The sequence below is a fragment of the Strix uralensis genome, chromosome 6, assembly GCF_047716275.1.
Source record: "Strix uralensis isolate ZFMK-TIS-50842 chromosome 6, bStrUra1, whole genome shotgun sequence".
NCBI lineage: Eukaryota > Metazoa > Chordata > Aves > Strigiformes > Strigidae > Strix > Strix uralensis.
In genome coordinates this window covers 27,759,165-27,775,053 of record NC_133977.1, presented here as the reverse complement: position 1 = coordinate 27,775,053, position 15,889 = coordinate 27,759,165, and the positions used below count along the sequence as shown (strand labels likewise).

The 15,889-nt window shown below is 47.5% G+C and overlaps 1 protein-coding gene across 1 annotated transcript in view; it reads right to left on the bottom strand.

Moving 5' to 3' along the window:
• The window catches only part of CFAP65 (cilia and flagella associated protein 65), a 32,809-nt gene that overhangs the window by 5,611 nt on the left and 11,309 nt on the right, over positions 1 to 15,889 (bottom strand). The window contains exons 12-26 of the mRNA XM_074872302.1: positions 15,386 to 15,631; positions 14,735 to 14,959; positions 13,925 to 14,077; positions 12,829 to 12,994; positions 12,150 to 12,278; positions 11,069 to 11,294; positions 10,122 to 10,250; positions 9,633 to 9,809; positions 8,865 to 8,931; positions 4,870 to 4,980; positions 3,892 to 4,083; positions 2,999 to 3,157; positions 1,525 to 1,668; positions 948 to 1,064; positions 210 to 347 (exon numbers count right to left, since the gene is read on the bottom strand). Coding sequence (XP_074728403.1) covers positions 210 to 347; positions 948 to 1,064; positions 1,525 to 1,668; positions 2,999 to 3,157; positions 3,892 to 4,083; positions 4,870 to 4,980; positions 8,865 to 8,931; positions 9,633 to 9,809; positions 10,122 to 10,250; positions 11,069 to 11,294; positions 12,150 to 12,278; positions 12,829 to 12,994; positions 13,925 to 14,077; positions 14,735 to 14,959; positions 15,386 to 15,631 — 2,379 coding nt within the window. The remainder of the gene's footprint in view (positions 1 to 209; positions 348 to 947; positions 1,065 to 1,524; positions 1,669 to 2,998; positions 3,158 to 3,891; positions 4,084 to 4,869; positions 4,981 to 8,864; positions 8,932 to 9,632; positions 9,810 to 10,121; positions 10,251 to 11,068; positions 11,295 to 12,149; positions 12,279 to 12,828; positions 12,995 to 13,924; positions 14,078 to 14,734; positions 14,960 to 15,385; positions 15,632 to 15,889) is intronic.

Genomic DNA, 15,889 nt, shown 5'->3' with positions numbered 1-15,889 from the left:
AGTCATTTCAGAGTTTGTAAGGTGATTCTTGGCTAGAAACCAAGATCTTATTTTCCACTATCCACAGACCAGCTATGAGATCCTGAGTATATCAGAGCCTCATGTCCTCTCATTAACTTGCCTAGATTTTCTTAAAGAACATTTCTTGCTGACGCCAGCTGCTGTTTCTAAACTGAGCTAAGCTGGTGTGAAGTTCTGGCAGCACTTACCCATGCAGGTGACTCTGGCTTCTTTTTCGTCCCAAGGTCCTTCTCTGTGATGGTGAATTCCACAGCCTGCTGTTCCTTCTCCTTTTCCCACTCCTGCAGGTCCCTCTCATACTGAACCAGGGACTCCTGGGTGTATATCTGTGAAGCCAACCATGATTGGAGGGAGCAGGGCTAGAAGGGAGCTGCAGATAACAGTCTCTGGCTCCAGTTCAGGCCTGTCACCAACTCCTCCCTTCCAGGAGGTCCCAGCCAGAAGCCCACTCCCTTTTCATGTGGCAGGAAGGGGAGAGAACAGTGCTATTATAAGACTTATATAGAGAAGACAAAATTGCTCGCCAAAGGACACCTGAAGAGCATCCAGAGGGATACTACTGCAAGTCTGTGCCTCCACTAATATTAGAGAAGCAAGACTTGCTTTTTACAGATATTTAAGTCTCTGACATCCAATGAAAGCCACTCCCATTCAAACTGTGACTTCTAGTATCTGGGTTCAACTCACAAAGCCACATGTTGCACAATTACATCTCATTTAGTGAGCCACACAGACAGAGAGACGCTTAAAGCATGAGGGGAGATGAAGCTCAGTATCCTCAGGAATGAGAAGTGCTGGCCAGCATTATGGAGCAGAGGATTCCTTCAGCTGGAAGCTGCCGGCAGCTGGCTGCTGGGGCCAGGCATTTGGGAACTGCGGTGACATGCCCAGGTGGTGGTAACACACAGGTACCTCTTGGGTCTCACCTCACACACCAGTTCTGTGTTGTAGAAGGAGGCGCTCCCTAAAGGCTGCAGTGTGATGAAGCAGGGGATGCTCTCTCCAGGCTGCACAACCCCTGACTCTGGAGCAATATGCAACACCTGGGAAAAAAGAAAACCCAAACAAACAACAAATCACAGAGGAGCTGTTTCACTGTCCTGGGACCTCCTACATGCCTTCCCTTTGCAGGAAACACAGGACTGGGAATTCTTTCCCCTCCCCTTCTCAGACGTATGTCGCATGAGAGAGATGCAGCTGATATATTCAAAGAATGACCATGGACTTTGCTGCTAGACAGGGTCCTGAGGTGCATTATTGCATCCTGTAGTTCCAGTTTCAAGTATCCTCACTGAAGTCATCAGACTCCCCTTCTGAATTCCTGTCTTTCCCCCTATCCTAACCCTTGCTTTCACTTCTCTGTGCCCTTTCCTTTCATCAACTACTACAAAAGTAAATTCCCTAGGATATTTCTGAGTGTCTGGTTAAAAATGGAGTTGTAAGGTCCTTTCGTGGCACAACAGAGATGGGCAAGAAGGCTGCAGAAGAGAAAGAAGGACTCACCCTCTTGTCTTTACAGGTGCTTATCCGCCAGGCAAACACAACAGCCTTGCTCTCCGAGATATTGTTGAGAAAGACAAGTTGACTGGCTTTGGTGCAGTCTGGGATATTTCCAAAGCAAATCCTTTTGTGTGACAAGGTGGCTGCCTGCAGGAAGCAAAGTGGAAAAACCATGAGGAGCAGCAAGGAAGGAAGACGGGATGTGGCCATTGGGGAGGGGCAGTCACACAGACATCTTTAAGTTATCCAGCAATTCATAGATAATATTTGTGAGTTACCTTTACCATAACAACTTGGAGGAGTGTTATATTTCTCTCATTTTTGCTCTGGTTGCAATGACTCTTTAGAGCAAGAAGACAGCCCTGCTGCAGTGGGATGTAGCAACAAATAACACTGGTGCCGGGGCAGGAGAGGATCTCAGGAGTAGAGAGAACCAGTAGTGCCCGCATTCTCTCTGCAGCACTTGCAATCCAGGCCTTTTCCTACTTCAGTTGGCAAACACACGAGGTGCGTACTTGTGCAAAATCCTCATCAACGTGAATGCAAGTTTTGGGAAACTTCCCAACCGCACCTTGCTACTAGTATGTTACTAGTCTGTCCCATTTTCCAGGCACAGTGCAAACTCTAATTAATTACACTGATCGTTAGAGAAGTTAATGACTCTTGGTTACAGACAACAGAGCCTTGTGGAATGGCATCTTTGCTGGCAGCCTGAGACAGGTTTTTAATCGTCTTCTCTTTGCTGTACCCAGGAATGCAATTGCCCTGTTGGAAGCCAAAAAGCATATGTGGCTTTGGCTGGACTCCAAGGCAGGCACGCTAATGTCACACAGGATGAATCCTTTGCCTCCCTGGAGTGTGCCTCTGCTAATGCTGTTTAATGCTGATTCACTATGCTGGGATCGGTGGCTGAGTTTAACAACAGATTGTCCAGGCTGGCAGGCCAGCTCTGGCCAGTTCTAGCCAGCTCCTGCTGAGCCAACAGGTCGAACAAGTGCATTCCTTGGGATGTGCCTGAATTAGTGACCATCCTGCAGTCTGTGTCCAGATTATGCATCACTTGAGTTTGGCTGTGAAATGGTGGTAGTCAAGCCCTCATAGAGTACGTCAGGAGTATAATGTTCTTTTTGTGAATTTGTTACTAAAGAAAAAGGTGTTGTACATGCAAATTACAAAGGTAGCTGTGATGAGGGGTAACTTTTATTAGAAAATTCTGAAAATTAACAAACCCTAAAGCCTGTTTGGTTCTAATGGCAGCAGAAACAGCAAACTGGAAGGAAGGCACCTTTCAGAACAACTGCTTTTACAAGTTTGGCTCTAGATGACCTGCTGGAAGGGAAATATCTGGCTCTATCTCATGGCAAATGAACTCTCCTGCGACACAGGCTACTGCTGTATGGGACCACTTGTATATTTCAGTCTCTCTCACACATTTCTGGACTGACCATACAGCTCATATCAGCATATCTGGACTTACCTGCCCAGCCACAGTTAACTTGGTAGAACCTGGAAAGGCTGAAGGAGACAAAACTTCGCTGGATGTGGCAGTCTCTCCCATGGTATTTGGATCATAGCCTACTCCCTGGAAGGTGATCAGAGCTGATTCACCCCCCAGGATGTGGATGGGAATATCAACCTGCCTTGGACAAGATAAGAGTTTTAAGTAGAGAATCATATTTGGGAGAGATGTGCAATAAGCTAGTATACTTGCTAATGGACTGGTCTAAATACACCACATGCATGAAGAGAAATCCAGTCTCTTTTGGTCTTTCAGGCCTTGACCTTATTAACCCGAGAAAGTTGGTTAAGTAGTCAATCAGCCAGTTTACTGTATGAGATGAGCAGGGACTCCCTCTTGGAGCAAAGGCTGGAGTTTTAAAATTCAGTTTATTTATTTTTCCATGCATCCACCACAGAGTGGGGCAATAAGTAGTGCTCCAGCTCCGGCCCTGACTGCCTGCTGCAGCCTAGGACAGAGGCCTTTGGGAAGGCTGTTGCCAGAGGGCTGCAGCGGGGTACACTGCAATGATAAAAGACACCGACTTCAGTTTCTTTGGTGGAAGCCAACAACGAACCACAGATCTGATCAGATAATGTATATATCCCCATTCACTATTTGATCCTTGAAAAAATATGACTGGGTTGTGGAAGAAATCTGTTCCTTGGGAAGGAGAAACTTATGAGATAACAATTTATTGGCTCCATTTCCTGGGCAGACCAGCTACTCATTTGTTCTCAAGACTCTTTGCTTCTTGGAGGAATGGAGCTAAATTCAGCTGTAGCATGACATGGACATCAGTAAAAGATCCAAAGAATTTTAGGCACACAACAGAAATAAACTGGTTTTGGCAGTCACGAGGAGGGTCTCACCAAGTATGTTCTAGCTTCCAATGGTGAGAAGATCCACTCAATGCGGCCTGTTGTGCCAGGGGGGATTTCTCCTCTGGGAGTTAGGCAGACAAACACAGGATGCTGAAAATTCTCCTCTTGGATCCTCACAACGTTGTCCAGCTGAACTTCAAATATCACAGGCATAGAGCCACCATTGTAGAGTTCATAAATCTGAAGTGAGTCAGAGAGAGCAGTGCTTATTACGCTGTGCTCAAGTTCAACTAGTTAACACTTCCCCAGAGGACTCTGATAAGCATTAATAATTAATTAGGCAGCTTGTCTCCTAAGAATGAGGAGACCTCATGGTGTCAGGATTTATCACTGAGGCTCTGATAGGAGACTGTGCTGAAGGTTTATCACCATACATGTACGTTGATAACTACAGTGCTTTTCCAAGTGGTGCCCTGCAAATTCAATCTAGGAGAAAGTTAATACAAATTAGCTAAAGGGATCACTGTAAAGCGGATTACTTGAAATGGAAAAACACTCATATTAAAGTGATCTTAATTCAATTCAAACTTGAATTTCCCAAGTAAATTAGGCAGAAGAGAATCAAAGCTGCCTTTTCTGCTGAGTAAGTGTTTAAGGAAGTTTAATTAATTTACTAAAAAACTAATTAGGATTTATTCCAGAGTGCCTGGAGCCGCTAGACAAGTTTTCACTCAGATCCAATGCAAGAGAATAGGTTAACAGCCCAACACATCTCATAAGCATTCTGGCTAGAGTGAATGTCAAATCGTGTCAAACTGGAGATGGTGAGAGGTATTTTCCCTGCTGCCATCCCAGCAGCCATTTTCAGGCTCTGCCTAGTACAAGTCTTAAAGTTTTGCCATGATGCTTTCCCGAGGAGACCATTCTGTTTCCTGGGAAATGCTTCAGACACTGCCTGTCTTTGGGACACAGTAACACTAGGTCACTCCCTCTGCTTGCTGCTGGGTTGGGCCCCAGGATGCTCACCTGTGTTGGGGGGTGGGAGGTCCCAATGGCAATGGGTGTGAAGAGGTGCTTAGTGGATGCAAAATGAACGTACCGCTGGTCCTGTTCCACCGTCATGCCACTGAAGTTCAGCTACAGCGGAAAGAAACACAGTTACTTTCTCACAGGGCCTTGGCCCCATCACTGACAACTGCACAAGGACTCTGAAGGACTTTGCAAGTTGAGGGCAACACCGTCATGGATTTAAGTTGGTAATACCAGGACAGTGTGTCCTAAGAAAAAACCAAGGAGATGGAGAGCCTATTCAACTGTTGGCTCTTCTCTGAAAGGTTTGCATCTTGTTTCAGAGAGAAGGTACTTTTCTCTCTGCTATGTCAGGCACCAGCTTCAGTGCTTCTCTTTACAAGCATATGATAGAAATTCTCCATGAATGAAAGTGTCTGGACTGTGCATAGGAGAGTGTGCAGCTGTAACAGCCAAATCCTTTGGAAAGGCAGGGGTTTAGGTAAGTAATGGCCTCCTCTTGGAAGGGACCATCTGGATATCCTCACTCTGGAGGACATCCTGCTCCAAGAATGTGTCTAACAGTCCAAAAGCTGCAAGAAGATCCCAGCTGAATTTTAAGTGATCAAGTAATGATCAACAGTGTCCTGCTAGCAAAGCAGCAGCCAGGTACTTCAAGTAAAGTGGAAAGGTTTATAGAGCTATTTCATGGAAAGGAAGAGACACAAAATTCTGCATTTTGAGAGAATTGCAATCAGGCTGGAGATGAGTCATGATGCACGGTTTCCTGCAGGATCACCACAAACCATCCCTGAGCTGTCTGCCTTGAAGCAGAGGCTGCAATGCAGTCACAGAGCTAGTGATGTCTCTGCATGGGCCAAAGGGAGCTAAACTGCTGCAATTCACAATTAGCTAAGTCTAAAGCATGGCTATTTTTCAAGTGCACATGCAGAAGATAGAGAGGATGTTTGCAATGGCAGGTGGATGCCTTGGACAGACACCTGCAGGAGATACTGTATCAGCTGAGCAGAGAATGCCGATTCCTCCAAATCAACCCATTCCAGTTCAGCTCCATAAGGAAGGTGAAGAGGGAGAGAGGACTAGAAATATAACACTAACAAGGTCCCGCATGGGATCTTTCCAAAGCCTTACATGAGCATTCAGCCTCATGAGGGCCTCTGAGCAAGCCAGATGAAGTGCAAATAAGAGGAGGACAAGCGCTGACACTTTCAAAGTGCAAGGGGAAAAGAGACAGGAACCTTCCCAATCTTTGGGAGTGAAACACCCATTTATATTACTTGAGCCAAAAAGCCACCTTGGATTCCACCAGACCACAACTGTCGAGGAAAAACTGTCATCAGTTTCCATAGACACACGTTGCGACAATTAGAGGACTATCAGTTAAAGGGAGACAAATGGAGAAAAGTGAGAACTTGCTGCAATCAGTTCTCCTTCCAGTTCTCCTTCCAGAGTGCACAGACTTTGTCCCACAGCGATGACTTACAGCATGAGAGGAGAGAGATGCCAGATTCGCCAGGGCGCAGAGCTGCCCAGAGTGCTGCAGGTGACAACATCTCACAATACTTAATTAGCAGCTATGAAGTGAAGTGCAAGCACTTCCAGTTTATGGATCCTGTGTGCTCGGGGATTCTCCCCAGGATCCAGCCTTTGTCTCCAGAGAGTTCTGGGAACCAGCCTACCTCATCCTGCAACACCTGCAGCCAGCTGGGCTTTTCCTACTAAAACTGCTGAGGGCTGCAGATTCTGCCAAACGATCCCAGAGCTCTGAGAACAAGGTCACAGCTGCACTCTTACAGGCAGGCTATGGTGATGAGGCAGAGGACAACCTGTGAGAGTATGAGGCAGCAGGAGGCTGTTTTCCTCCTGCACAAGGAAGTGGGTAACACACAAGTCCTCCAGAAGTTTTATCCTGCAGCCAAAAGAAATTGCCAATGGGAAACCAGTTTGGGTCCTTCAGAGCACCTATAAATCCAGTCATCACAGGACTGAAAGCTGGCCACGGAGTGGGGGAGGAGTAATGGGGAGGGAGCTCCTCCTGGAGATGAGGCAGACAGACTCTGTTGGGGAAGCAGAGGAGTAGGACATCAAAATCTGTCCATGTGGGTAGAACCATAACAGAGGTGAATATGGACCCCCCAAAAAGTCAGGCATTGGCCTGCAGCTGACTAACATCACCGCTCCGAAGCCATGCACTTTGGAACTTGACAGAATCACCAGGCAATACCCCAGCCCAGTGGTCTCTACCTCTGCTTATTGTTGTTTTCTCAAATTTCCAAAACTTCACTTTTGGGGTGACATTACAGCATTTGCTTTCCTTAAGGTTAGCATATGTTCTGCACATTTCACCAGATTCCCAGGTGAGGATCCGTTCAACCCTGGCATGTGAGCACGCAGGGGGCTGGCAGCTCTGTGCTCTTCATGCCATGACTGAAAGGAAAGAAGGCCCACTGTGTTCAGCCCCACAACGGCCCTCTCTGCAGAAGGAGGAGCCTCTTCCACTCCTACTTTCTGATATTAGCAGTTCAGTACTGGCACTGTGCATCCCTGAAGGTTGTGACCACCTGCACTGCTCCAGGTCTCTGGATTGGCCTCTGCAGCTCCTATTGCCAGAGCTCCAATGCCCCCAGGGATCTTTTATAAACCCCAGGGCCTCCCATACTTTTTCAGCCTCTTCTGCCATGACAGCATGAGGTAGGGGTGGTGGCCTCTGGTAGCTACAAAAGCCACTGGCTATGTGGCAAGAAACAACACGTGCCCTATAGGCTTCGGGTGCTCCAAAGCCTATACCCTCACTGGCCAGCTGGTGAAATGCTCACATCCACTCTCAGGATTGTGCCAGGCAGGCAGAGCACAGGGAGCCTGTCCAAGGGCTTTGAGGGAAGGCACAGTTAAGCCACTGTTTGAACAGCTTGGTCAAAGGGTTGGATTTTCAGCTGACAACAGTCCTGAAAGAAAAGAAAAATAAAAGAGATGTGTGAACACAATGGTCTCATAGGAAACTTCAGAGACAGACAGGAAGGCTCAGCCGGGCATGAGCTGTGCCCGGCAGAGCACAAGGTGACTTTGACTCTAACTGACAGTTTGAGAGAGGGGGAGAGAAATTAGTTCCAAGCCTGAGGAAGTGCTCAGGGAAAACACACCACAGATCAGCTCTGGGATGCTTTAAGCAAGCAGCGAAGCAGGAAGAATGAGTAGGAAGCTCCTCCACCATTGGCATAGGAGGAATAAGTGGGTGGACAAAGGCATCAGGGCTGCAGTGGGAACAGCCAAGCAGGAATGCAGGGAGTACCTTCTGGGCCTGGGGAAGCAGCTGTCTCCATACCTCCAGAGCTGGAGGGTGCTCTGCCAACCCTTTGCCAGCATGTGTGTCCCCAAAGCGCAGCCAGGGCAGGTGGTACTTTTGGAGAAAAGCACATTCCAAGCAATTTTGAAGAGCACAGAGAGCTGATGAGATGGAGAGATTCAGGAAAGCTGCATATGAGAGAAAAGTCATACGGGCTGCAGAGCTGAACTCCAGGATTATTGCGTGGAAGAACTCACGGTGAGGCAAATGAAGCACAGGGAAGCAAGTACAGAAATCCTGTCCATGAGATATAATTGAGTGTGGAAAGCATACAGGGACTGTAAAACCCAGGAGGGCTGTTTTGGACTTGGGGTTGGTTTGGAGGAGGAAGCAATTCTGCACTAACACCACCAATAAAATAAAAAGGTTAATAATAACAATAAAAAAATATCCTCTTGCTGGGGAAACCAGGAGATGCTACCTTCAAGGGCCATTTAGGCAGTGCTCTGCCACATCACACTGTGCTGGAACCACGAGTTTGTCAGGATGTTGGTTTTATGTCTTTGCTTGGCCCTGCGTTACTGCCTGGCCAGTGCAGATCCCAGGGGAAGGCCACGGCCCCTGCATGCCATGCAGCTTCTGGGGAAAACACCTTGTAATTACCTGCTGCTGTTCTGCAAACAGAAGCAAGAGATACTTGCTACCTTACCAGAATCTCATGGCCATAGGAAACCTTCAGCAGGACAGGGAGGTGATCGGTGCCAATGAAATCATGTCTAACAGTGCAAGAGGAGAGAGAGGAAAACATTAGAAACCAAGGAAAACATTAGAAACCAACCTTGTGCCCAGGGTGAATAGAATCAGGGTCACACAGTACATTAGAGACAATTCACTTCCCAGCTAAAGAGTCACTGTTGCGTAAGGGCCACAGAGAGGGAGGGGGACAGTTGTGTTTGGGTGGGAATGAGTGATGCAATGTTGATTTTAGTCATACACCAATTTAGGGACTCAAGTTTCTAGGCCAACACCATTTGAAATGCCAGCATTTCTCAGACCAGGTCTGCTGTGAAAGGGGAGGTGTTCAGCTTTCTTTGTACCCTCCACAGGCACACAAGGGCTAGCAGCTCTAGTTGATAACAAAAATAAGAATGTCACTGTATAATCAAAACCACAGGAAGTGCAGCATCTTGTTCATTTCCTCAACTATCAGGTCAAGGCACACCAGTGACCCCAGCATGTCACACTAAATGCCTTTTGCACTGCAGTGTGAAAGAATATTAACAACATTCCCCTGAGGAAGACAAGGTTTGTGGGGCCCAGAAACTGGACTCACTCAGGGACTTTTTACTTGCCCAATCTCTCTGGGCAAGGGGCATGTGAAGGGAAAGGATCTGGCATGGAAACACAGTGGAGACTGATAGCATGTGCTGTCCTGGCACACAGCATGAGGTTCTAAAGTACAGGTAGTTGCTGTCACCTGTGCGTGAGCTGGACAGATTCCTCCTGTCCTGGAAGAAGTTTCCCTGACTTTGGAGAAACACTGAAGAGCTGGTTATCCTGAATTCTCATCTGATGCAGCTCATGGGGGCTAAACTCAGCATCCTCTGCCCAGTGCTCCATGTCCATCTTCTGATCAGAAGGAAACAGGAAGGCCCTAGGGAACCAGTCAGCTGGTCAGCAACAGGGACAAAAAGCTTCCCTGGGGCCATGGTCAGCACATTCAGTCCAACCATGCTTAGCCCAGCTGGTGGACACATTATGTTTCCTCAGGTCTGATTTGCAGAACTCTCTGCCTTTCCTTGCTTCCCCACCCAGACCCACCAACAGATCTCAGTCACAGCTCCAGAACGCAACCCACACCTACAAAATCCACGCTATTAATTTGCAATGGTCTCATGGCCCCTGTGAGCATTTCCATATCCCCAGACAGACCCCAGAGGTCTGAGCTCCAGCAAGCACCACTTACCACTCCACAGGCACCACACCCTTGTTTGCCAGCAGGAGCATCACAAGGGTAGGCTCTGAGCCTATCGGGGCAGCTGCAAAGTTGAAATCCAGCAGGAGAGGTGTGTACACTGGAGGGATCAAAGATGTGCTAGTCACAGGAGAGAAAGGAGAGATTAAATTGAGACAGGAAGAATGGTTGGCAGGGCATGACAGGGGAAAGGCTCATTCTACACTGGCTCTCTTCTGTATAATTCTTCTCTGACCTTATGTTCCTGGCCCTTTTGGGAGAAAGGATACTGGGCTTAAGGGAGGCCTTTTGGTTTTCTCCAAAACATCTTTTATACATGCCAAATGAGAGTGAATGGCATAAGAGAGTTCTGCTTAGCTGAGGCCTCTTTTTAGCTCCCCAGTACAAGGAAGTCAGTGACATACTGGAGCAAGTCCAGTGGAGGGCCACCAAGATGGTTGAGGGCTGGAGCACATTACTTGCAAGGAGTGACTAAGAGACCTGGGTTTGTTCAGCCTTATGAAGCAAGGCTCAGGACAGCAGCTGCACAAGTTGCAACACGAGATATTCTGATCAGATACTAGGAAAAAAGTTTTTACCATGAAAGTGGTCAAACACTAGAATCAGGTCCTCAGACAAGCTGCCATTTCTTCATCCTCGGAGACACTCAGCATCGAACTGGACAAGGCCCTGAGCAACCTGATCTACTTGTCCCTGCTTTAAGCAAGGAGTTGGACCAGAGACTTTTAGAGGTCACTTGCAATTAAATTATTCTTTGTTTCTGTGGCTTCTCCCTAGGGAGGGTAAGCAGAGGAGCCGAGGCCAGCAACTGCCCGCAGGGGCTAGGATGGAATAACAGAGTGCCATGCAGGAGTGAGCTGCAACACAAGCCAACAGCCACAGCACCTCTGACTCATGCGAGGGACTGACAGATCATCTGAGCCATCTTCTTGTCTCACCTGTGCCTTGTGGGAACTCTGTAGGTGAGCTCGCTGGGAGTCGGGTCTCGCTCCAAGTATTCATTCAGCGTGTCCAAGGAAAAGAGCCTCCAGAGGTGCAACTTGCTAATACCGCTGGCACTCCCTGCTGAGCAGGCATCTGTGATGCAGAAAGTTGGGTAGACACCTGTTGCTAAGATGCAGCAGAGGGGCTGCTGCTCCTCTTCTCTGCTCTCAAGATCTGTAGCTTGGGAGAGAAAGAAACACCAAATAGTCATCATGCACCATTAAGGGGCAGCTGTCTGGGACAGCAAAATAGAGAGAGGCCCTACTCAGACCAAAGAAAGAACAGGACTTGCACACAGCCTTTTCTTTGGCAGCTTCTGAAAACCTCTAAACCACTGACTTCTAGTTGTACCTTGACTTCTGCATTTAGAAGTCACCAAAAGACTAAATGTCATGCTTTTAAACAGTATATTTACACAGTTTAGTTCTGCACTATGTGAAAATCCCCTTTTTTGATTTAAGTCTCCAGCCTAGTCATTTTGTCAAGTGCCCCTTGTTTTCACACTGAAAAATCATAAATAGTTGTTTATATCGTGCCTTCTCCATACTGTTCATGTGGCATTGCCATTCTCTACTTTCCAAGCTGGAAACTCCTTGCCTAACTAGTCTCTTCTTGTACAAACACTGTCCCTCACCTCTGAACATCCCTGTTGCCACTCTCCATACCTTTTCTAGCTCAACTGTATTCTTTCTCATACCGGGCCCAATGCAGATCTGCAAAAAGGAACCCAGCAGTGGCTGCATGAAGCTCTCAGAATGTGTTTCAGGATACATTGTAAAAGGCCATGATCATGCAAAGGAGCAGGAAATCTTGTGACCACAGCAGCAGGAAACTTGGAGTTCTCCCCATCTGTGTCTCAATCATATCTATGTGCAGCAAAAAGGAGGCAGCACATAGGATCTGGCTCTTGTGAATTGCTCAGCACGGGGATTCTTTAGGCAGGACTCATACACTGGGAACTCTGCAGCTCAGCCTGTTATGGCACAGTCTACTTGGTTAGAAGCGAATGATTTTCCCAAATTACCCATCTGTTACCTGTGAGGGTGCAAATAGCATATTTGATTGACCAGGTGTAATGCAGCCGTCGGGCTGGCCTGACTGTTATTCGGACAAAAGCTTTTGACCTTGCAGGAATCATCCCTCTGGAACGTTCCAGCTCTAGAGCTGTAGGAGAAAAGAGGTGGTATGAGCTCTTGGCATCACTGATCTCTCTTACACCACACAGCACACAGCTCCCCAAGCCTACCTGCATTCAAGCCACTGCCCCCCTGTGCCTAATCATTAGGACCAGCTTCAAGTGTTGAAGCTGGGATTCCCAGACAACAGTGTAGGCAGCTCATGGGAGCACCCAGCCTGCCTTTGGCAGGAAAGAGCAGGGAACTTCCCCAGAGGAGTTCCTCTAGAAAGGAAGCTAAGGGTTGCACTGCACCATTTCTTTTGGGAAGCTCCTTTATTTAACTCCCTTCTCTTCTGGGAAATAGCATCTTATTTCAAGGTCCAAACTGGTCTAACTTCAATGTCAGGCTCTAGGTTATGCTTTTTCCAGCAAGATAGAAGAGTCACCTGTAGCAAATCCCTAAGCAAAGGAGCAGACACCTTAAGGCACTTAAGAGAATCAGCACAAGCTAGCCAGCAAGCAAGTGCAAGCTAGAAAGATTTTGTAGAAAAGACAGGAAGGCCAAGGCTCCATCCCATGCTAATTACTTTACAGTACCCAGTGGATCACTGCAGACCTCCTCGGGGTCACAAGGCCCGGTGATCAGTTGCTCCACGCTGAGGATGTACTTCAGAGAACAGATACCATCATTTAGCAGTACAATGCTGCAGCTTTGCAGGTCACCAATGAGAACATTTCCAAGGTCCAAGTGCTCCTTTTCTGCCTGGAATTCAAACCCGCCGTGCAAAGGCCACTATTACACATCGAGCGTAGCAGTCAAGTGTAGCCACCACTTATCTCACCACATGCAAATCCCTTGGCACGCACAGTGCAGTGCAAAGGGCTCCCTGCTTTGTGTAAGGCCTATCATGCCCTGGGAGATGTTGGAATAGAGCTGCAAGGGGATCAATCCCTCCTCCAAAGGCTCTCTCCTACTGTTATTTGGGTTGCTGGCTGGGTAAGATGCAGCACATTCAGGGCTGTGAGGACACTAGCTAGCAGGCTGCATGTGGGACAAGTCTGCTGGTCCCTCCATGACTGCATTAAAAGCCCCCCTCTCTTTTGGCTGGTCATCCACTTGCATGGAATTTATAGTGACTAAACACCTCGAAGACATTTCTGCACATCTGTCCAACATGATTGACACTGGGCAATGACTTAGAAAGTATTATTTTATTTAGCTCTGGTTCCTTGGGAAACCTGCCTGAAAATTAAGGTGGCTGAACAGATCTGCAGATAATAGAAAAGCCAGGTGGATGTGTGGTGGCCACACCACTTTCACAGTTAGGTCCACTCCACTTAATCAGACTGACAGCAGACCAAATGGAGAAGGAGAGCAGACAGAATGAGAGGAGAGAGCTGGGAGACCCAAGGAGCCAAATGGCTTGTTCAATTCAGTCTGGAACAGAGGAGTTGAGAGTGATCCCAGAGGATTTGGGCAGGTCACATTTGAACTGACAGGACATTTACATCATGCTGTTGCCATTAGGCTGCCAGAATCAGCTCTGTCATCTCCACTGAGAGTAACGTCTAGGAATTTTGCTGTAAATCCTTATTGGTTGCCTCCAGTACAGATTGTGCAAAAAGGGGAAGCCCAAGGCCCCCATCCCATGCTAGTACTCCTCCTACTACGCAGTGGGCCCCAATTCCTTACCCTAATGGTGGCCAGCGCCCCCTCCCCAACAATCCGTAAGGCATAACGGACACTTCTGGGAGACACGGGGTCCGAGCTTTTCCTCCTCACAAACACCATAGCACGCAGCAGATACTTGGTCTCCTTGTCAGGAGTAAAAGTCCACGCCTGAGCCTGAAATTGCAAGAGGGAAGGACAACACTCACAGGAGCTCCAGACCAGAGCCAAGCCTATACACCACAATGATTACACAATGTGCCCAGCCCCTTCCTCCATTACAGCCAACCTAGTCCTCTACAGACAACTCTGGGTCCACTCTCACTTCAATGCCCCACCATCTCTGCCTGTGTCAAAGGTTCATATTAGGGATGCACATTCAGATATTCAAAGCCAGGCTGTGGAGATATGCCAGTCCTCACTACTCTCAAAAAGCACTCAGGGAATACAGTAGAAATTTAGAACCTGGATTTACAGGTGGGAGAACAGAAGATCAACATCATAACCCCTCTCGTGCTCTCATTTGTCCTCTGTCTATTAACATCTCCTGATGCACGACAAACTTGCTGCTGTTTTTAATGCCCAGTCCCATCCAGGGCATCATTACCTAGTGCCTGTTTAAGACCCCTTTGTTCCTGTAGTTAAGGAGGATGTCACCACGTTTGGGCAAATCCACATCATTGGAACCAGCATGACTGCAAGTGCTGGCCAGGAACCAAAGCTAAGGTATTCTCCAACTTTGGTATTAATGACCCAAGGATTGGCAGCCCTCACATTCCACACTCCACAGCTGTATTGTAGAGAGCAAAATACAACTTTGGTAGAAGAATTTACCATGGCTTCATAGGGCTGGAGGATCCCTGCAGTGGGGCTGACAGACAGGATCTTGCTGTCAGACTGATGGATCTTCCATGTGAAAACCATGGGTAGCCTTGTGCAGTTTTTTATGGTATACATTCGTGTAGATGAGGTCCCTATATAGACAGGCTTAAAGTATAGATTTCCATCACCTTCTAAGAGCAAAAGAAGAGACTCCCCGCAACTCTGGAGAGCAATCTCCTGTGGAATTAAGGGAAAAGTAATAGTCATTAGCTAGAAGTCTCAGCTACCTCTGGAGGGACCTTGCAAAGATGTTGCTCCCTCCAAGAGAGAAGCAAGAACAAACTGGGTCTGAAGGCAGAGGGGAAGGACTTTAGTTTGTGCTGTCAAGGAGGGCCCTGAGCATAGTATGGTGCATTCCAGGAGATCGAAACCCAAGGAAAAAAGGGGTACGGGATGTCTGGCACCACAAGCACCTTCTATCTCCGGTGTTGACCCTGCCTTAAATGTTGAAAATATTCTTTCATTCCTATTTCCAAAGGGAAAAATCCAAACTAACCATTAGGAGATATAACAGGGATCACACGCAAGTCACTGTCAAAAGGGAAGATACAAGGAAACAAAACTTTCCTCATCATCTTCCCTCACCACCTTCCCTCTCCCTACCTTGGTGTATCCAGGATAAGAATTCAGCTGCAAAGGCAGGACATGCTGCTGCAAGACTGTGTTAACTGGGTGAGTGGAGAGAAAGAAAATCTGGTGGCCTCCTGGAATGATGTGTCCTGAGCAGGGCTTGACCAAAACAGAGGGACAGGCAGCTTGGTTCACACCAAAGGTTATCAAAGAGGTGCCTGTGTTCAAGAGCAGCATACTGCAGTAGGTATCAGTATTGGGAGCCACAGGAGGAAAAGCCTGATGGAGACAAGCAAGAAGGGTTGTTTGCACTGGGTTTAGAAAACCAGCTTAAAATAAAAGCTTTCACTATGTTGAATTCCAGGTTCCAACAAACACTATCCTGAGTCTATGGAGAACTTTGCAACTGCTTCTCTTTGAGGAAAGAAAAGAAATCACCCAAGGGTATACAAATTATGGTCTCTCTCTTCCCATAGTGGCCCTCATCTTTCACAGGCTCATGGGACCAGTGAAGCTACTTTCCATTATGCAACGCTT